This window comes from Megascapheus bottae, chromosome 3, assembly GCF_031878675.1.
Source record: "Megascapheus bottae isolate mThoBot1 chromosome 3, mThoBot2.hap1, whole genome shotgun sequence".
NCBI classification, from domain to species: domain Eukaryota; kingdom Metazoa; phylum Chordata; class Mammalia; order Rodentia; family Geomyidae; genus Megascapheus; species Megascapheus bottae.
Window position 1 is genome coordinate 59,400,091 of NC_143511.1, and position 21,303 is coordinate 59,421,393.

Here is a 21,303-nt window from a genome sequence, read left to right on the forward strand (position 1 = left end):
CCGTAAAGCAAGCTGGGGCTGGGAGTTTGGCCTAGTGGTAGAGTGCTTGCCTAGCATGCATGAAGGCCCCGGGTTCAATTCCTCAGTACCACATACATAGAAAAAAGCTGGAAGTGGTGCTGTGGCTCAAGTGGTAGAACTTTAACCTTGAGAAAAGTCCAAGGACAGTGCTCAGGCCCTGAGTTCAAGCCCCACAACTGGCAAAAAAAATAAACCTAGGCTGGGAGTTTGGCCTAGTGGTTAAAGTGCTTGCCTGGCATGCACGAAGACCCGGGTTTGATTCCTCGGTACCACATACATAGCAAAAAGCCAGAAGTGGTGCTGAGGCTCAAGTGGTAGAGCTCTAGCCTTGAGAAAGTCCAAGGACAGTGCTCAGGCCCTGAGCTCAAGCCCAGGACTGGCAAAAATAAATAAATAAATAAATAAAATAAACCTAAAGCAAAAAGGACTGGTGACATGGTTCAAGTGGTAGAATGCTTGCCTAAGAAGCACCAAGCCCTGAATTTATACCCACCCACTCTACCACCATGAATTCCCCCCAAAATGAAAAACATGTCATATAAAGTGTCTGAAGAAAATGGTTCTGGAAAATGTAATTGCTCAAAATGAAAATATGCATTGAAAGTCTAAACGTCAGTCTTAGGTTCTCCCTCATAGTATATTTTAAGGACTTGCCTGCCAACCACTGAACACAACCATTGTCCATGAAGCATCTAGGCACTGTCTGGGGACTATCAGCCCAACCTGTTCAAGAACTCTCCAGTCAAAAACCTCAGCATGGGGCCGGGAGCATGGTCCAGGATAGAGTGCTTGCTTAGCATACACAAAGCCCTAGGCTTGATTCCTCAGTAACACACATACAAAGAAAATGCCAAAAGTGGTGCTATGGCTCAAATGGTAAGAGCACTAGCCTTGAGCTGAAGAGCTCAGGGAGAGTTTTCAGAACCAGAGTTCAAGCCCCATAGTTGACAAAAAAAAAAAAGGCCTCATCAAAAATAACCATACCATATCCATTCCCTCCCCCCTACCCTGTATAGACACCCTGACTAGACCATGTGCACTTATTTATAAAAAGAACATGAGGGGTCGAGAGTGTAGCCTATTGGTATAGTGCTTGCCTAGCATGCACAAAGCCCTGGGTACCACATACACAGATAAGGTGGGAAATGGCACTGTGGCTCAAGTGGTAGAGTGCTAGCTTTGAGCGAAAGAAGATCAGAGACAGTGTCCAGGCCCCAAGTTAGAACCCTGTGCCTGGCACACACACACACACAAAAAAAAAAGAACATGAGCATTCTAAATACTTAACAATATATTCTCCAAGCTGGCTGCTTGTGGCTCATGCCTGTAATCCTACCTACTTAGGAGGCTGAGATCTGAGGATCACGGTTCAAAGCCAGCCCAGGCACAAAAGTCTATGAGACTCTATCTCCAATTAACTACCATAAAACTGGAAGTGGGCTGTGGCTCAAGTGGTTGAGCGATAGCCTTGAAGAGCTCAGTGAAGTACCCGCCCAGAGTTCAAGCCGCAAGACCAAAAAAATTTTTTTTCTCCAGAGTTTAACAGATAACAAAACAGCTGGTTCCAATCTAAAAACAGTAACCAGTTGCAATATATATATATAATATTTGTAAGCATATATGTACATAAAGTGCAATATAGAGAAATTAGAAAATGTAGAATAACAAATTAAAAGCATGTATATACCTTATTTTTTTGACTTTTCTGAAAATGTTTATTAAAATATATAGGAAAAGTCTTTATTGGAACTGAAAAGTGCCCAATATATAATACAATCATAATTATATTTTCAGAAAAAAATGACAATATTCAGATTAAATGCAGGAAATGTCACATTATTAACAATTGATAGTTCCATGATTCTTCAGGTTCTGCAACTGGAAGATAATTATACCAGTTTGGTTTTCTATCTATTCCAGGAGACTTGAGTTGAAAATTTTTTTGCCATTATAAACTGTGATTCTCTATGGATTCCTTTCAGCTTTGCACACCGATTTTGGAACCAAATCTAGATTCTGTCTTCCTCTAAATTCAATTTTTGAGCTAAGTCTTCCCTTATATCAATGCCAGGATAGCAGTTTACTCAAAGACATTTTCCAATACTTCAACCTGGTTTTGGGTAAACGCAGTTCTTGGTCTTCTGCCTCTACACCAACTCAATTTTTTTTTCAATAATAGTCTTTCTGAGGTTGAGATGTAATTTTCATAGTTCAAAGCTGGGTGATCCACAAGACAAGGAAATGTGATCCCACTGGGAAAACTTGGAACATGTAGACAGACGCTAGCATCTTTCTCTGAGGAGCTCCAGGTGTCTGTCCACGGTCTGTAGGGTTTCATGGTTGGGACACAGTCTTTCTTCTGATCCAATCCTAAGATGCTCTCGATAGAAAATGAACAGGGAGAAGTTTTGCTTTCCCCAAGCTGAGCACCTTCCTGAAGGCTAGGATACATTCTCTGGTGGGCTGTACACAGCCACAGCTCTACCCTTTCTGGTAGGTTGGTTCCATGTGTGTGTGTGTGTGTGTGTGTGTGTGTGTGTGTTACAGAGCTGTCTGGGATTTTACCTTATTTGTGTGTGTGTGTGTGTGTGTGTGTGTGTGTGTGTGTGTATGTGTGTGTTCCATGTATATACCTTATATCTCCTTCCAAAAAATTAGATCCTAACAGCACTTTTGTAACTTCATTAATATGATTACATATTTTAAACATTTTATATCAGTAATAATACCTTTTATATTATTTAGTCTTCACACCATAACTATTTTTTTGCCAGTCTTGGGCTTGGGCTCAGGGCCTGAGCAGTATCCTTGGGTTTTCTCAAGGCTAAAGCTCTACCACCTGAGCCACAGCACCACTTCTGGCTTTTTTTCTATGTATGTGGTACCAAGGAATCGAAACTGGATCTTCATGCATGCTAGGCAAGCACTCTACCACTAGGCCAAACTCCTGGCCCCTTCATACCATAATTATTATGTTGTCCAATATTTGTTTATAATACAATGAGAAAAAAGGATTTTTGCCAGGCATGGTAGCTCATGCCTGTAATCCTAGCTACTCAGGAGGCTGAGATCTGAGGATCACAGTTCAAAGCCCGCCAGGGCACTATAGAATGAGAGACTCTTTTTTTTTTTAATGTGAAGCAATTTTATTGGAAATTGGTAAAATACATTTAGAATGAGAGACTCTTATCTCCAGTTAACCACTAGAAAAACAGGAAGTGGGACTGTGGGCAGGAAGGGGCAGGATGGTAAAATTTACAAATAGAAGTATGTCTTATTAGGTAAGTTTATAAAGAAAAGAATGTGGGTTTCAATTGGTGGCAGGGTAGAAATTTGTACTACTGTGGTGCTTATTAACAGTGATTCTGGAAAGGACATGTTATGGTCATTGGATATAACATTTAAAGTTTTTGTAATTGTTATTATAAAGGTGATATACAGAGGGGTAAATTAGGTAAAGAGTACATTTCTTTTTGGACAATGTGACCCTTACTTAAGATTTTATTTTTAAAACATAATCTCCACAAACAGTTAATTGTAAAATGATTGTTAAGTATCGTCCTATTCCAGACACCTCAAAAAGCAGTGGAAATAGATGCTATGCAGGGTAAAAAAATAAAATGGGGGAAGCTGGTATTGACTAGAAAATCATCCTTAAAATATGTGATAATTCAGGTAAGTGCTGGAGAGCAGAAGAGTGTGCTATTGATTCTAGCCTGGACTGGAGTCTGTAGTGACTTCCCCAAGTATGACAAATGAACAGGCACTAATGGAAAAAGGAAAGATCAAAAATCCACAAAATAGGCCAGGAGTTTGGCCTCGTGGTAGAGTGCTTGCCTATCATGCACAAAGACCTGGGTTTGATTCCTTGGTACCACATACATTTAAAAAAAAAAAAAAGCCGGAAGTGGTGCTGAGGCTCAAGTGGTAGAGCTCTAGCCCTGAGAAAGTCCAATGACAGTGCTCAGGCCTTGAGCTAAAGCCCAGGACTGGCAAAAAAAAAAAAAAAAAATCCACAAAATAGAGGGAGCATTGTAAGTAAAGACTGAAACAAGACTAAATATGTTGGGACACAGACAAAAGAAGGAAAATCAGACTTTGCAGAGCCTTATAAGTCACAGTAGAAAATAAATTTGGGAAATAAATAAATTTGGGAAACTTTACCTTAAGGGCTGTAAGGAACCCACTGAATAATTTGAAGCAAAAAATAAAATGGCATTTGAATGTCCCAGAGATATCCCTAGTTCAACATGTACAAAATCCAATTGTCTTTCAGTATTTATGTCCCAGTCTCTGAAACTGGTGATATTTTTCTTCTAGTCAATTTAAAACTGCCCTCTCTCCTTTTGTCCTTTTGTTGTCTAAATTAACTATCATTTTATTCCTAAAATTCCTTAAATCTAATTCCATGGTAACAAATCATTCCTGTTGCCATTTTATTTGTATTGGGTATTATAGTCACCTCTGTCTCTATTTCTCCTCTGTCACCTTTTTCTCAAAACAAACTGAAGTTAACTTCCTCAGTATCCCTGTGACCCCTAATAATAAAGTCTCCCCTGCCTCTAGGTTCTCCAAGCATTTTGTTTGAGTTGAACTCTGGGCTTGGTCATTGTTTCTGAGCTCTTCAGCTCAAGGCTACTGCCCTATCCCTTGAACTACAGTACCACTTCCAGTTTTCTGGTGGTTAATTGGAGATAAGAGCCTCACGGACTTTTGTGCCCAGGCTGGCTTTGAACCTCGATCCTCAGATCTCAGCCTCCTGAGTAGCTAGGATTACAGGCATGAGTCACCTCACCCAGCTTTGTTTGACTTCTTTGAATTCCAAATTTCAACAGCTTGAGTTGTGAAACAACTGTTCTCTCCCCCGGTCCCCCCAACCCCCCCACGCCCATCTGGTCCTGGGGCTTGAACTCAAGGCCTGGGCACTGTCCTTGGACACTTTCTGCTCAAGGCTAATGCTCTGCAACTTGAGCCACAGTGCCACTTCCAGTTTTTTCTCTGTATATGGAACTGACGAATTGAACCCAGGGCTCCGTGCATACTACATGAGCCCTTTACCTCTAGGCTATGCTCCCAACCCAAGAGACAACTGTTCTCCTGTGTTTTGTTTCCTATGAGTAGTGATTAATGCCTTGCATATAACAGTGTTGGGTAAGCCTTGATTGGGATGAATCAAGCAAAGGTAAATGGACTCTGCTCTGCTTAGAATAAGCATTCACTAGCTCACAAATTGAGAGGACTAGAGTAACATTCCCTTTTAACATGTAAACAATTATAATCAGAAAAAAATCAAAGCTGAAAATGTAGTGACATTAGTAAAGTCTTAGAAAACGTCTATGGTTCCAGGTGCCAGAGGCTCATGCCTATAATCCTGGCTACTCAGGAGGCTGAGATCTGAGGATGGGATTCAGATCCAGCCCAGACAAGAACGTCAATAAGACGCTTATCTCCAATTAACCACCAAAAAGCTAGAAGTCGAGCTGTGGCTCAAGTGGTAAAGCACTAGCCTTGGGAAAAAAAAGTTCAGGGACAGCACCAAAACTCTGACTTCAAACCCTAGGGCTGGCACGAAAGAAAGAAAGAGGCTGGGAGTATGGCCTATTATGCATGAAGCCCTGGTTTCGATACCTTGGTACCGTATCCACAGAAAAAGCTGGACATGGTGCTGTGGCTAAGTGGTAGAGTGCTAGTCTTGAGCAAAAGAAGCTCAGGGACAGGGCCCAGGCCCTGAGTTCAAGTCCCAGGACTGGCAAAAAAAAAAAGCAGGTATGATAGGAGAATTATCCCTAATTGGCTATACCCTGTACTTAATGAAGATGCTTTCCTTTAGTCAGAGGTCTAAAAGCTGTAGGCTTGCTTTGAGTTTTATGTCCTCTCGTGGAGATGAGAAACTTGGTCTGAAGTCTTCACTTATTTCAAAATAACAGATTGCTTAGAGTCCTGGGCCAAATTGTCTAAGGATAAGAAGGAAAACAGAGAGCATTTCACATATATAGAGGGCTTTGCACTGTTATACTCTCCTTCCATTCCTCCCTCCCTTCCTTTTCTTCCTTCTTTCCCATTAATAGTACTTGCCTTTTTGGTGAATGATTGAAACTGACAGGCCCACATGCTGGGCCAGTGGCTAAGTCTGTGCCCTCTTCTTTTTGTCCACAGAGCCATGGGCGTGTTGATGTCCAAGCGGCAGACAGTGGAGCAGGTACAAAAGGTGAGCCTGGCTGTGTCTGCCTTCAAGGATGGGCTGCGGGACAGGCCTTCCATTCGGCGCTCTGGTGAGTTATCAGGGTCCCAGCGTGGCACAATGGAAGGCTCTGTCCAGGAGGTGCAGGAGGAGAAAGAAGCAGAGGCAGGCACCCCAGTGGTCCAGGAAGAGAGTGGTGTCAAGCGTGCGGCCTGGGAGCGGCTCAGAGATGGGCGTGGAGTAGAGCCAGAAGAGTTTGACAGGACCAGTCGATTCACACCTCCCGCCTTTATCCGCCCCACCCGGAAGCTGGATGATGACAAGCCTGCAGACATCTTCTTGGAGCCCAGAGAGCCTGTGAGTGTTCCGTGAGAGAAAAATCTCACACTCTTAGCCTTTCTAAGGACCAAGGAACAGGAGGACCAGGAGAGGTGATTTTGGTTGAAGTGAAATTCAAAACTGGAAAGATGGAGTTGAATGCGGAACAATCTTTAATTTTGCATACATGGGGAGGGTGTTTATTGTACCATTTCTATACATGTATGCCTATATACAATGGTATCCCAATAATCATCAGGGTTTTTCCAAAAGAGCGGTAAGGGATGTGGCCCCAAGGTATCATGCTTACCTTGCATCCACAAGCACTGCAAAAAAAAGAGAAAAGTTTCCATCAGAATAGTAATATTGGTTAGGTTGGATTAGTTATCATGAAAGTCCTGGGGCTGGTGGGTAGTTACGAATGTGTAACATGGTAGGTCTTCTGCCAACCTTCCCCTCCATGGGTGTTCAGTGACAGACAGCTGAGGCAGTTGGAAATTTAAGAGAGAATTTAGGCAGGCTGCAATGACTACGGGTTTCTATTGGTGCAAAGACACTGGAGATGCTGAATGTACTGAGATGCACTCCAGAGACCTGAGCAGCTGGAAGAGCCATCTGGTTGTGTCCAGTATGGAGGAAACTCTGTCATCTTATTTCTCTTGGAACTGTTCCTCTAGGCTAGTTCAGGGAGGTTCAGTTCCATGCAAGTCTGTTAACTGGCCATAGGTTGCTTGACTTTTCCATCCCTGTTCACTTCTGCCATCTTTCACCAGGTCGTCAATGATGAAATGTGTGATATCTGTGAGGTCTGGACAGCTGAGAGCCTCTTCCCGTGCAGAGTCTGCACCAGAGTTTTCCATGATGGCTGCTTGCGCCGCATGGGCTACATCCAAGGAGACAGTGCGGCAGAGGTGACCGAGATGGCCCACACCGAAACAGGCTGGAGCTGCCACCACTGTGTGAGCTTGGACTTCATGGACAGTGGGCTACTGTGCCACAGGGGACTTGTCACTTCTCTTGGTGGCCCAGTCTCATAACACCTGCTCTAATGTGTTATAGGGCCCACAAACTGAGATGGGTTTCTCAGCTCAGTTCTATTGACTTTAGGTTTTGATGGATCTTTGTTGTAGGGACAAAGGTGTATTATATATGATGTTTTGTAGCATTTCTGGTTCTTGTAACACTAGATAGAGGCCAGTAGCACACACTCAAAAAAATATCTCCAGGCATTCCTACATGAGTTGTGGAGATAGAAAAATCATCCCCAGTTGAGAACCATGAAGGGAGGGGGTAGATTGGATAGGATGGGGCCTATTTGCTCAAAATAATTCTGCTCAGAGCAGTGCTTTCTGTAGTTGTCATTCACTGTACTTAGCTGAGAAAAGCCTGAAATCCTAACCAACTGCTTCCAATGGGAACAGATTCCATCACAGTAAAACTGCTTTATCCTGGAATCCCCACTTGACTTATTGTCTGACTCATTAGAAGCATTTGCTGTTCATTTCAGGTGCAGCCCCTGGGCTTTCCTGCTCAAGGCTAGTACTCTAGCATTTTGATCCAGAGCTCTACTTTCAAGAAAATGGTGATTAATTGGAGATAAGAGTTTTATTGGGTTTTCTTGCATGGGCTAGCTTTGAACCTTGATCCTCAGATCTCAGCCTCCTGAATAGCTAGGATTATAGGTGTGATCCACTAGCACCTGGCTTCCCAAAGTGATCTGTATGTTAAATAGTAAAGCTTTGATTCAGAACTTTTCAACTTTTTTTTTTTTGGTCAGTCATGGGTTTTGGACTCTGGGCCTGGGCACTGTTCCTGAGTTCTTCAGCTTAAGGCTACCACCCTACTTCTTTGGGCCTCAGCACCACTTCCAGTTTTCTGGTAGTTAATTGGAGTCTCTTGGTCTTTGGTGCCAGGGCTGGCTTTGAACCTCAATCCTCAGGTCTCAGCCTCCTGAGTAGCTAGCATTACAGGCGTGAGCCACTAAGTCCAGCACCTTCCAACATTTTTTTTCTTTTGCCAGTCCTGGGGCTTGAACTCAGGGACTCTATGTTGTCCTTGGATACATTGTGCTCATGGTCAGCATACTGCCACTGGCGCCCTGTGGCACTTCCAGCTTTTTCTATTTATATGGTAGCTAGGCTTCGAATGGAGGCCTTGGGACATGCAAGGCCATCACTCTACCATTATGCCACACTCCCTGCCCTCATCTTCCAACTTTTAACAGGACAGAATCTAAGGTTTCATTGAAAGCCAGATTCATATTCATTTCTTATCATAACGGAAGGAAAGTTAGGCCTTTTCTTTTTGATCTGTTGTCCTGCATGGCACTCTCTGATTTCAGTGTAAAGAGCATTTGATGGCCTCCCTCTTCATCCTTCTGCCATAAGAAAATAGAAATTTGCTACTTTCTAAATGTTTCTCTATGGCTTGTTTGTAAAAAATGAAATCTAGAACAATTATTTTCAGCCACTTAAATATTTCCTCCTAAAGTACAGCACAGCAAATCCTGCTCCACAGATGACCTTTTCTAATATCAATAGGCCACTGTCCTGGGATGCCAATTTTTCTCTCATAGGAACTCTGCTCTTCAGCATGCTACCATTGTGGGACTGGGTTACAGGCGTCTCCTTCCTGTCCTCCAGAAATATACTGTTTCCTCTGGGCTTCCTGCTAAGATCCTACATCTTTCTCACCAGTCCACTAGGCTTTTCACAAAGGCTTCTTCCACATTCATCCTTTATCTTTCCTTCCTTTCACTACCAGGCCACTGCTACTGCTTCTTCTTTCTTTTTCTAGTTTGTTTTGTGCCAGTACTAGAAGCTTGAACTCAGGACTTCATGCTTTTGCTTAGATTTTGCTTCTCTAGGGCTTGAGCTCTACCACTAAAGCTTTACCTCCACTACTGGCTTCTTGCTTGGTGAATCCTGTGTACCTATGCTGGCTTCAGATCTCAATCTCCCTGGTAGCTAGGTTTATAGACATGAACTACCAGCCGCACCCAGCTTAGAATTCATATTTTAAATAAAATACTCTTTTAGTGCCTGAGATGGAAGCCAGGTACATAAAATGAATGAAGATGAAACTGCCCTAGCTGGCGGAGGTTTACTCCTTACCTCCGCAGCGGTTTCCTGTTCCCTGCAGCAGTTCCCTGCGGTGCTTGCAAGAAATCCTTGGGCTAGAGAAACAGCAGTTGTCAGAATATGTGTATTCTGGGGAAGATCTGCCCCAAAGTTAGAAATAGTGAAGAAGTCCTTTCTCTTTTGTGGGCCTCAGTCTCCTTGCCAGTGGGTAGGAGGCTGGGATCTAGTAACCTTGAGTTGCCTTTCTGTTGAAATTTCCATCCCTGTTGACCCTTGGCTTCTCTTTCCTGCTGGCCTGTGTGACCACTGACTCGACTCTCTCTCCCTTTTTTTTTTAAAAAGGACAATCTCAACTTGCTGCTTACTGAGGAGGAAATGTACAGCCTCACAGAGACCTTTCAACGGTGTAAAGTCATCCCTGGTAAGGCCGGCCAGTGCTGCTAGAAGGGAAAGGGACCAGATTTCCTCATCTTTTCAGGATGTACTGAAAGGTGGATTCTGGGACTTGGGAAGTAGAGGATAAATAAGTCGAAGCTACATTGGCTATATGGCGAGAGATAATGTCTGTGGAATGCACGGGGAATGCCCTGGAGAGGTACAGTTGCCCAGAGCTGAGGAAGGGTTAGCATGGCCAGCAATGGTGCTTTCCACAGATTGCTCCCTGACACTGGAGGACTTTCTGCGCTTCCGCCACCAAGCAGCAAAGCGGGGGGACAGTAACAGAGTCCTGAGTGATGAGCAAGAGGAGCAGGCAGCCCGCCAGTTTGCAGCACTGGACCCTGAGCATCGAGGCCACATAGAGTGGCCCGACTTCTTGTGTCATGAATCCCTCCTGCTTCTTCAGCAATTGCGTCCCCAGGTGAGGGGCAGCTGGGGGGAGTGTCCACGGGTTACTGGGTGACAGAGGCCTGGGAAGCATGGTGGGCAGGTGGGTGGAGTCCTGGGAAATGTATGAACTAGAGCAAGTATTAGGAATTGGGATTAAGTTCTATCTAGTGACAGATGAGCAGTGCCCAGGCTGGGGAAACTGCCCAAGGAAGATTGGCTTGCACTGGACTTTCTTGAAAATGTTAGCACTACCACCAGAGTTCTGGGAACTTCCGAGGGAGGCAGCAGTGGGCGATGGAAGACAGAATCTCTAACGCTTGACAGTTCACCAGATACTTTCACCTTCAAGATCTTAACTAGTCTCTTCTTCCCCAGAATTCTTTGTTGAGACTCCTGACAGTCAAGGAGCGGGAACGAGCCCGTGCCACATTCCTGGCACAGAGCCGCGGGAATACCGTCAGTGAGGCAGAGTGCCGCCGCGCCCAGCACTCTTGGTTCTGCAAACACCTCGCACAGGCTCCTTGCACTGTCAGGTCTGCTCCTTACCACTCCCTTCCCCACCCAGCCTTCCTCCTCCTGTTTCCATGCTAGCAGTCCTGAGTGGGAAAAATGTCTCCGCAAACAGCTGGGAGAGTCTTCCAGTGCATCCGGCAGTGGAACTATTCCTGCTGGCCAGGGCGAGGCTCTGAATTCCCCGTTGTTCAGACATGTCCAGAGCCACAGGTTCACTAAAATTTAGGAAGGGCTAAAGCCTTTCAGGGCCCCACTCCTAACCATGCCCTGTGCCCAGCAGCATCAGCCATGTGGGCCCCATAGCGGATGGCAGCCCAGCCAGCAGCAGCAAGAATCAGGACAAGGTCACGCGGCCCGCACAGCAGGAGTCCAGGTGAGTGGAACCTCCTTACCTAACGGGCTGTCTTTCCTGTCGCCCTAACATACACAGATAATTAAGAGATGGAATCCTCCTCTGCAACTCCAAAATCTGGGCTCCACAGAGCCAAGCAGCTGCCCCACTGGCTTGGTAACACAGTCAACTATGAGTCAGGCATGAGCCTACACTTCCCTGATGTCCATGTCTTCTGCTCTGCACCCCGCCTCACAAACGTCTTCTCTACTCCCACAGGACCGTGGACTGGCCCACCTTCCTGAGAGAGAATGTCATCTACATCTTAGCTGCTCGCCCCAACAGCGCAGCCATTCACCTGAAACCCCCAGGATAGCATGGAGCAGAGAGGCTTGGTTTGAGGATGGTGGCATCTTCTCCCTTCTTTCCTTTCTTTCTTTCCTCCACCAACTTCTGGCACTGAGACTCATGGGGACGGGGCACTGCCAGAATCTTAATTTATCATTAAGTTTTATGGCATTGAAACCACCATTCCCCTCACCACAGAGGCAGTAAGTGCATTGCCACAGGGAGAAGCCCTAAGATCTGTGGCAGCATCTGCTCTAGACTACCACACTCCCTTACCCTCACATCACAGGCTAAACCTGCCACCACCCACCTTTGTGTGTGCGCGCACACGTGTCTGCATACATGCCTAGCTGCCTGTGACTTCAAAAGCCTGGTTCTTTTTAAGTTGAAAAAAAAGGACCAAAGTCCCTTCATGAAGCTTCTGGTATAGACCATGCGGTTCTCTACTCACTCCTTGTATTGGCCAGTTGCAATTTCAGATATGCTAGATACAGGCCAAGTGCTTCTTAATAAAGGAGTGTACCCGACTCATGTTCCTTTCTGGAAATGCAGACACATTTCAATGCTGCCCACATTGAAAACCTCTCTGTGGTGAGCTATTGTTGGTAGTAAATGAATGCTCCTCTGATACATTGTGGTGGGGAAAGAGTTGGAACCTCATCACTGCAGTTTAACATATTTAAATTCTAACTCCTCACAGCAGAAAAGACAACTAGCTTGTAGAACCCTAAATGGAAAAGAGAGAGGCAGCCTCACCCAGAGACCCGCCTCTTAGCTCAGTCATCTTAAGTCCAAAGGTCCTTAGCAGAAGAATCAAAAACAAAGGTGAGCCTTCTTGGCCCCTGTTTTTCAGGTGGTAGTTCATGGGTGAAAGATACAGTGGCAGGAGTTACAGCCCTCTGTATTTGATACTTCATCAAAGTCAGCCACCACAGAGGCCAGTGAAGGTAAGGTCTACATTACAAGAAGGGAGGACAGGAATCCTGCTTTTTCATGCCTCCAGCTCATCTCAACTGTAGACCCAGAAAGGTGTGTGGAAAAAGAGAGCCAGCCTCTTCCACAGCCCAAGAGAGAGCAGCTCTGCAGAAGCCTGAAGCAGAGACACCTTTCGTCATCCTGACAATGCGGATGGGAGACAACTTCAGAGCTGAAGAAGAGGATTCACGTCTCAACGGTGTCACGTGGAAGTCCCAGGAAAGCCTCACCGAAAGAGAAAGGTCCCCTTCTCCCTGTTACTGGGATGTGGTCTCAGTCGCTGTTCCTTCCTTGCTGCTCACTACATGTCCTTCCCCTCCATGCTGGCTTGGCATGGCAGGGCTTTGGGGTCAAGCTGAGGATGCCACAAGTACACCAACCTTGACCTGCAAGCCTCAGCACTCCTCCAGTTCTCAAGTCAGTGCATAGCATAGGGCCACCCTGACACTAGAGGCTGCATTCTAAAATTCTGTTTCCAACAAAATGGCTTAGACCCAGCCAGATCTGACTATTGAGACATTAAAGAGGGGATTGAGCCAGCCATGCAAAAGCTAGCATATCTCCATTGCTCAAGATACCTGCACTAACTGAGTACTTACAAAGAGCAAACCATTCAATGATGAGATCCTAAGAGGAAAGCAGCGGGTAAGAGCCCTATATAGTCTTCTTTGGGAACAGCCTGACCTAAAAGGAAGGTGATAAGCTGCTAGAGATGGTATATTTAGGACTGCAGTGACACAGAAGAGACAAATATGAAAGGCTATGAACATTTCTAAATCATAGGGGTTTTTGTTTTGGTTGGTGTTTTTTCATTGTTTTGTTTTGTGCCAGTTCTGGGGCTTAAACTCAGGGCCTGGGTACTGTTCCTGAGCAAAATTTGCTCAAGAGTAGGAATCTGCCACTTGAACCACAGCTCTACTTCTGATTCCTTGGTAGTTAATCAGTGGATAATTGGGCTTTCCTGCCCAGGTTGGTTTTGAACCATGATCTTTAAATCTCAGCCTTCTAAGTAGCTAGAATTGTAGGCATGAGTCTCCAGTGCCTGGCTACAGTTTTTTTTTTTAAATACTTCTCAGCCATGCTCCCAGGATTGAGATTGATCTCTGTGTGTATGATGTGTGTCTGTCTGTCTGTCTGTCTGTCTGCATGTGCATGTTTAGAGGAAGAGGGATTATTGAATCTAGTTTAAAAATGAAAGAAGAGAAAGAAAAGAGAAAAGAAAAGAAAGCTTATAACTCCTAGATTTAAAGACCGCATCAGAAGCAGCCATGTTGTGGGTTGTGCACTAAGAAGACTAAAGCACATTAAATACCTGGGTTCTTCTCATCGCCCTGATGAGGCTCCCTCTACAAAGTGGCTGTGGGCTCCCGGATGCCACAGACAAGACATTTTTGAGTTACAGACAAGGTCTGGACTTTGAGAGCTTAACAGTTCCTTTTTTTCTTCCTTTACCTCTGTCATGGGGACTAAAATCCTTCTTGCTCCTTGCTTCTTTATAGATCAAGGTGATGTCTGTTGCTCAGGAACTGTGGCTTCTAGTTCTCTGCAGGTGAGGGGTGGGATCCTGTGGGCCAGATCAGGCTGGCTGTGTCCCAACACCTGCAGAGCAGGCCCTGGAGTCCTTCCATAATGGGAGCAAGGCTATTTGGCGTCACCTGTCTTCCTTCCCAGGCAGTAAGCTTCTGGACTGCTGCAGAGGGCTCAGGGGATACTGCCGTCCGCAAAGAATGGAGTTCCCACTGCACAACAGTGCTGGGAAGCAGAAGGGCACAGAGATACAGCCAGGCTCTTTAAACAGCAAGCTTTTTGCCAAAAGGAGAACCAATTGCTCCCCAGAGTTGAGAAATCCCACCATCATGCCTCTCCTAGAATTTCCCTTTGCAGTGTCCTAGCCCTGGAGCCCCTGTGCAGTATACACTTTCGTCAGCCGAGTCAGGCCCATCCCTTTTGTAGCTTCTCCATCACTGCGACTGTCTGAAATTCCGCCAAGTACAAAAATTAGTCACTGGTTCCAATAAGAGCATTAGAAAATACTTTGGTCTTGTCCTCTTTCTGCTGAAAACTGAGATCGGTGCTTTCCCAAGCACCATTCACCTCGACCTCCAAGCAGTGGAGATTTGAGTTACACGCAGACTCTTCTCAAGACTTCTTACCCTAAGCCTGTGTCTCCCACCCATCTTCTTCTCATGTGCAGATTAAATAACGTGGCATCTGCATGCTGTGACCGAGCAGGGACAGTGTCGCTAAGGGAGCTGCTGTGGCCACATTACCACTCCAGGTCTGCTCCTTGGCTTCCTCTCCTGAGGTCAGCCTTCCTCAGAAGAACATCTGAATAGTAATCCCCATGGTACCCCAGGTTCCCACTCCCAAGTATTGATCCAGCTCTCAAGTGCCCTTAGCTTTGAGGAGAGCTGGAGCAGAAGCCATGTAAACATTGCCTCCTTCTACCCTCAGCCCAAGCAATGGGCTGGCAAGGCAGACACCTGCTTAACTGGCGTGGTGATCCTTATAGGAGTTCATCATGGCCTAGGTTAAGTGTCCAAGGCTTGGGGTTCCCCCCTACTTCTGTTACCAATAGAGAAAGCACAGACTCAAACTGCCTGGAAACAGGGTGCTTGTACTGGGGAGCGAGCCCCAGGTTGCGCCCATGCCTCTTTGCTCAAAGCACAACTTCAGCTGTTGTAGACATCACAGCTAAGCAGGACTGGTGCCAAGAAGCCCTAAAATTAAGAGGTTCAGCAGAAGCCATCTAGAAAGGCCAAGGTCAGCCATGACCACTCCAGAGCCAAGAATAACATAGGCAGTACAGAACTGGTAGCAAGCTCTAATTTCCTCCGAGCACATCCCCCTTAGGCCAGCAGGTAGAGGCAGATAAGATAGTCATGCACTACCTAACCTAGGCTACAGTCTGAGAACTGTATCATTAGGCAATTTTTTCATAGTTAAAACATAGCATAAGTTACACAAAACTAATGCAGCTATGATGGAACCATCACCAAATTCAATCCATTGTTGGTTGAAATGTCATATGTCTTGCATGACAGTTCTGTACTTGGCACTGGAAGGCAGAACAACATTCATGCCAGAATTTCAGGACATCCTGTAACAGTCATCCCTTTTTAACCCACTAGTAACAGTGGAATAAAACTGGTACTTTCTCCTTGAAACTTAGTTTGAATTTGCCTGGGATATTTCTCTGGGCCACTGGCTAAGTCCAGAAAACAGAGATTTCCTTGAATGAATGTTGCCAATGCATCATACTGATTCCTAACAGTTCAGTCCTGGAATTAGATGAAGCTAGGCATTTCTCTGCTGTGACTTTAACCACTATTCTTTGCAATCTTAAAACGAAAAATGAACAGATTACAGACCAACACTAAGGGAAAGCTATTTCTTTCTGGGCCACATGGCCCAGTGATGCAAAGCATGGAACAAGGGTTAAGTCTCCTCTGGACCAGTGAATTAATCGGCTCAATCCCATTGCAGCTTGTATGTCACTGCATTGGTCTTTCCATATCCGTAATGGGCAAAGGCCTTTAAACTTCACTTCCAGTTGTTATGGGATAGAATTTCCACGGCCTGTCTTCCAGTCAAGCGTATCCTGGGGGGTAGGGTGGAGCTGAGAACTCGAGTAACAGGGAGAATCCATTGCCCTCTGGCCACTCATGCCCTTCCCATGTACTCTTCTGCAGAAGGTAAGGACAGAAGGCTGTGGGAGATGTTCCCATGCCTGTCTCATCTACAGCTGCATGTTCCTCCCTGTGGCTCAGCCTTCACTGTACTCCAAGAAGGAGCTCCCAGAACCTGGGCACAGCTGAAATCATAATAAAGAGATTGTGATGCTATTTCTGATTTCTCTGTGGTTTCCCTTCATTGGCTCATTTCTGGGTCTGTAGCTAAGTCAGACCACTGTGGCTCCAAGAACACAATGCACTGTGGCTCTTTTTCTAGGACTTTCTTGATCCTGTAATTCTCAAAGTCAGGTGAGAGGTCTGTCTAGGGGCCACCACACAGACAGGTACAGATAACTTTGTATCAATCATAGGTGAAAGAAAGTGTAGGGGCTCTTCAGGAAGGAATACTAGCTGTTAAACTGAGGAAGAGGTTTCCCTGAATATTTGCTGTGTACTGTCCCTCTTCTCACCAAGGGCCAGGTTGTTTTTTTTTTTAAGTTTTAGCAAGGATTTATTTTAGTAAGACAGTTAAAGCATAGAGAAATAGAAACATTTCTTGCTCAGCATGCAGGAAATGGCAGTTAAAAGAATCCTTAGGAGCTGTTTCAGACACTTTTTCCAGTTCCTGCTGAGCTGCAAAGTAGAAACACTTTTTTTCCCCTGGTCTTCTGGGAGCTCCTTAGCCTGAGAGTTTCCTCTCTTTTATCACAAATTGTTTTATGATGATACAGTAAGTCTGGAAAGTCATTTGGAGGACTATGAAATCCCTTTTCATGGCTTTACTTGATGAGTTTCACCAGACCCTGTTAGACAGAAACACCTCGAAGCTATGGATCTAGAGCAGAAGTGTGACACTAGAGGTAGAGTGCCAGTTATGAGCAAGCAAACCAAGCAAAAGCACAAAGCCCTGACTTCAAGCCCCAGTATCCACACACACACACACACAGTATGAAGCTGATACAACCTCCAGAGCAACAGAGGTCCCAAGTACAAGTAATTGTGAACATTTTGGAGCATGTACTAGGCAGTAAGAAGCCCTAAGTGCTATGAAACTATGAGATTTGTATTACAGGTAAGAAAAACAATGAAGGCTACATTCCTCAGGTGAAAAACAGATGCTATATTTCACAGTGTCACATCTTCACACATCCAGAAAGGGAGGGAACTAGCTAGTCTGCCTTCAGCACCCAAGTTCATTGTCACTTCATTGTGCTGCCTACCAAAGTACACCTTCAGGGGACTGCTGCATGTGGTCTAGCACTTCCCCTTGCATGCCTGGGAACAGACCTAAACAGGTGAGGAGGGTCTATAGTTGTCCCAGGTGATTACTAACTGAACAACTCACCTCCCCACTCCCTGGGGTTTTCTCAGGTGGGTTGGGGAACTAATCAGACTCAGAGATAGCTCAATGACATTATACTGGCCCCTTCTCCTTGTCTCCAGGTTGAGTGCACTGGGGCAGAAACAGAGGCATGAATATTGAGCCTTGGTACACCAAAACAAGCTTTCCCCACCCTCAATCCAGCATCCTGGCTGAGGCTTCAGTGTCTCCTAGCACCAGTCCTTCCACAAAATACCACGTGCAGTGAAGCTAGCTGGGGTCTCAGCTCCACACACACTATCCTTCTCTGGTTCAAGTGCATTCCCGCTATCTCTATGGGAAATGATTCCCCCAAAAGAGACAGTGGCTGCTAAATGTCCCAAAATAGAGACATTCATGTTCTCCACCCCTCACCATCACCACCACTCATTCCAAGGGTTGCTTAAGAGTTTGACTTTGCTGAACCTGTGTTTCATCTGTAAAAATCTGGACAGCAGTCCCTGCTCTTTTTGCCCTCTCAACTGGTCATTGAGTGATGATAGAATGAGACTGGTAAAAGGAGAGGGAGAACCTGGGTGAGCAACAAGGATTTCTGTTCCATCTGAAATTGTCATCTTCTACCCTTCACAGCCGTGAAATACCACCAAGTGGCCTCTGTCCACAGTGCTGAAGTCACAGACAAGCCAGGAAGAGACCGCAGTCCTTTTGTCTCTTTCTTATGTAAATACCAAGTGCAGAAATGTCCAAGCTTGCCTGAAATACAGCTAGTATCATCAAAATGCTTTTTACTTATTTTATTTCAAATATCTTTGATCTTTGAAAATTATAGCAAGTGATTTGGCAGTTCAGGAGAAATAGGGGGAGGGACGAGGGTGGGAGGGAGATTGTGATCTTGACATGCGTGAACTCCATGAGGTAGCTACCAGAAAGTGAACTGATGTAATCCTGAGGCTATGAGCATCCGAGAAGAGAGGCAGCCTGTCTTGTTTATAGCTACACCAGAAATCCTGTGAAAAACCAGTGCCAGGCACCACAAACCAAAATCTATGCAAGAAACACAATCCTATTGGCTAGACTCAAAAAAAGGCATGGGGAAACTCAAGAAAGCATGAATCCCTCCTGCAGGCTGGAGAGATGCAAATGGCTAACCTTTGGTAGGTGAGGTCCATGAGATTGAGGTGTTCAGCCCTAAGATGAAAGGTGAATACAAAAGGAAGGCAAATTTCTTAATGGGGGAAAAAAAAAACCTAGATGCCACATGGAGGCATGGGACTGTATATTTATGTGATAGAACTGCTGAGTTGGAAATGAGATACATTACCAAATATTAAGTCCTCTTGAGATCTGAGATCCCAATCAATAATTAAGCACCCTCTCACCCATTTCTAGCCTTGAACTGGTATAAGCCACAGGGAGAAAGACTATAGCCTCAAGAAAGCACATACGGCCGGGAGTTTGGCCTAGCGGTTAAAGTGCTTGCCTAGCATGCATGAAGACCTGGGTTCGATTCCTTGGTACCACATATAGAAAAAAAAAGCCGGAAGTGGTGCTGAGGCTCAAGTGGTAGAGCTCTAGCCTTGAGAAAGTCCAAGGACAGTGTTCAGGCCCTGAGCTCAAGCCCAGGACTGGCAAAAAAAAAAAAAAAAAAAAGAAAGCACATAGCTGTGTGCTGGTGGCTCACACCTGTAATCCTAGCTACTCAGGAGGCTGAGATCTGAGGATCACAATTTAAAGCCTGCCTAAGCAGGAAATGCTGTAAAACTCTTATTTCCAATTAATCACCAGAAAACCAGAATTGGCTCGGTGGCTCAAAGTGGTAGAGTACTAGCCTCGAGCAGAAAAGCTCAGGGTCAGAACCCAGGCTCTGAGTTCATAGCCCCACAACTAACCAAAGAAAAATAAAAAGGCAGAACCCTAAAGTTTGGGCATTGAAAACTTGAAAACTTCAGTTTCTTCAGTTCACGGGTGAGTTCTTGGAAGTTTGCCTGTGAAACCTGATGTTGTTCGCCCTCTGCTGGTCATCTTTAGCACTACGGTCTCATCCCAAAGCAAAAAAAATAACCCTTTTAAACAAAGTAGTTCAAATTAATGTAGGTTCAGAATATGGAAAACGCCAACAAATAACAGTGAGTTAGATCCCTAGTCAGTATTTAGTCCATGTATGTGAAGATCATAATTGCATCTTATGATGAATTCAAGGATGTATCAACATCAGAATTTAGTCATGTCTAAGAAAGAGAGCTTAGGCTGATGCTGGATCGAGGGAACAGTTTTGCCAGGAATCTAACCAGAGTCAGTGTCTCAGTTGATGCCAAAGTCTGGACTCAGTGTGGGACTAAATTCTAGACTCAGATGTCAGCATAAAGTATGTATCAGATGAGGTGATGAGGGTCTGGCCATAGGAAGGAATCAACCTGCATTCAAAGTAATAGGCTAATATAGCATTACCATGATGGCATGAAAATATGAGGTAATGAGCATCCAGTCACTGGAGAAATCAAACAGGAATAGTGTCCAGGAGAAGTAGAAGGGATGAGAGACAAAACAAGAAGTTGCTCTATTTCAAAGTACTTGCTAACTTTAAAAGATGGGAATGGGCAGACTGAAGACACCTCTTTCTCTTTACAAAGTAGATCTCAGTATTGTAGTTCTGGCTTCCTATTAAAGCCTCCCTGGTACTACCATATATAACTCATAGATACAATTTGTGAAGAGAAGAAGCCTAAGAGACAGCCAGTTACTGCATCGAGCTGGCAGCTGTGGGGGTAGTCTTCCCTTCAGGATCCTGTTTCTACTGGCAACGGGGCCTGGCAGCCTCCCACACCCAGATCTTAGCAACCATGGGAGCCCCTGGCAACTGCTGCCATGGTGACAAGACAGGGAACTGAGAATAGGATGGGGGAGAGAACTTCCTCAGGAGGCTTTGGGATGTGTTCAAGAGAGGAGCCTCCCCCTCCCATACACAGTCTGCGAGGGAACATGCGCTTCTGTCTAAACACCTCCTCACTGGCACCCACCCCCGCCCCTGCCCACAGGTTCCGGTTCTCTCAGGGTGAGGAAATGAGGGACACCTAGGGTTATGACGTCTCCGTGGAAGGGAGGGTGAGTGGAGGTGTTTGGAGCTGACGTGCTCATGGATGCATACTGGCAAACACTTTGTCAACATCCTGACTGCCACACACTTCATCAACCCTTTGTCGTGTAGAGGCATGCCTGCACCTCCGTGTAATCACATGTACATGCTGACACAAAATCATGTCGCTATGGCAAATGACACACAACAAGCTTACGACCATACAAAAATGATTCTACAGATGCACTCTCACTCACAAATTGAATCACAAATGCAGCCGTGTAAATAACGCCCAGGCTCACACAGTTGTAGATACGTTCCTCTAGACTGATATCTGTGCGCACCAAGAGTTAACTTGGTTGAGCGTTACCTACATGCCGAGCTTAGAACTCGTGTATTACAATGCGCTAACTCACAACAGCCCGATGAGGTACCGCAGTTGCCTATCCCCATCTGCAAGAACAACATGAGACACGGGTGTGGCAAGTAGCCTCACAAGGTCAACAATCTGAGTGGACATTCTTGCAGTCAAGGCCACACTGTCATCATGATCCCTCATGCCCATGAGGTCCAGCAGGGAGACAGCGAGCCATCAACCCCTGAGGGTTCAACCCTGGAGCCTCAAAGGTCCAAGCCTACA

The 21,303-nt window shown here is 45.4% G+C and overlaps 1 protein-coding gene, 1 long non-coding RNA gene and 1 pseudogene across 11 annotated transcripts in view; 2 read left to right on the plus strand and 1 right to left on the minus strand.

Moving 5' to 3' along the window:
- The window catches only part of Phf24 (PHD finger protein 24), a 169,286-nt gene extending 157,139 nt beyond the window's left edge, over positions 1–12,147 (plus strand). For 5 of the 10 annotated variants that reach the window (XM_090330161.1, XM_090330162.1, XM_090330163.1 and 2 more), the window contains 8 exons: positions 6,178–6,229; positions 6,341–6,559; positions 7,294–7,479; positions 9,943–10,021; positions 10,254–10,459; positions 10,804–10,961; positions 11,222–11,314; positions 11,552–12,147. In XM_090330161.1, the coding sequence (XP_090186287.1) occupies positions 6,182–6,229; positions 6,341–6,559; positions 7,294–7,479; positions 9,943–10,021; positions 10,254–10,459; positions 10,804–10,961; positions 11,222–11,314; positions 11,552–11,648 (1,086 nt within the window). In that variant the 5' untranslated portion in view covers positions 6,178–6,181 and the 3' untranslated portion in view covers positions 11,649–12,147. Of the gene's footprint in view, positions 1–6,177; positions 6,560–7,293; positions 7,480–9,942; positions 10,022–10,253; positions 10,460–10,803; positions 10,962–11,221; positions 11,315–11,551 lie in introns of all 10 variants that reach the window. The other 5 variants (XM_090330155.1, XM_090330157.1, XM_090330160.1 and 2 more) reach the window with 1 other exon arrangement.
- Positions 1,929–2,473, minus strand: LOC150065579 (homeobox expressed in ES cells 1 pseudogene; annotated as a pseudogene).
- A 4,343-nt stretch (positions 12,148–16,490) lies between the features above and the next one.
- LOC150065580 (uncharacterized) lies at positions 16,491–18,321 on the plus strand. Its single transcript, XR_016534786.1, has 3 exons — positions 16,491–16,578; positions 17,342–17,564; positions 18,221–18,321. It is a non-coding gene; the product is annotated as an uncharacterized LOC150065580 (long non-coding RNA).
- The last annotated feature ends 2,982 nt before the right edge of the window (positions 18,322–21,303 follow it).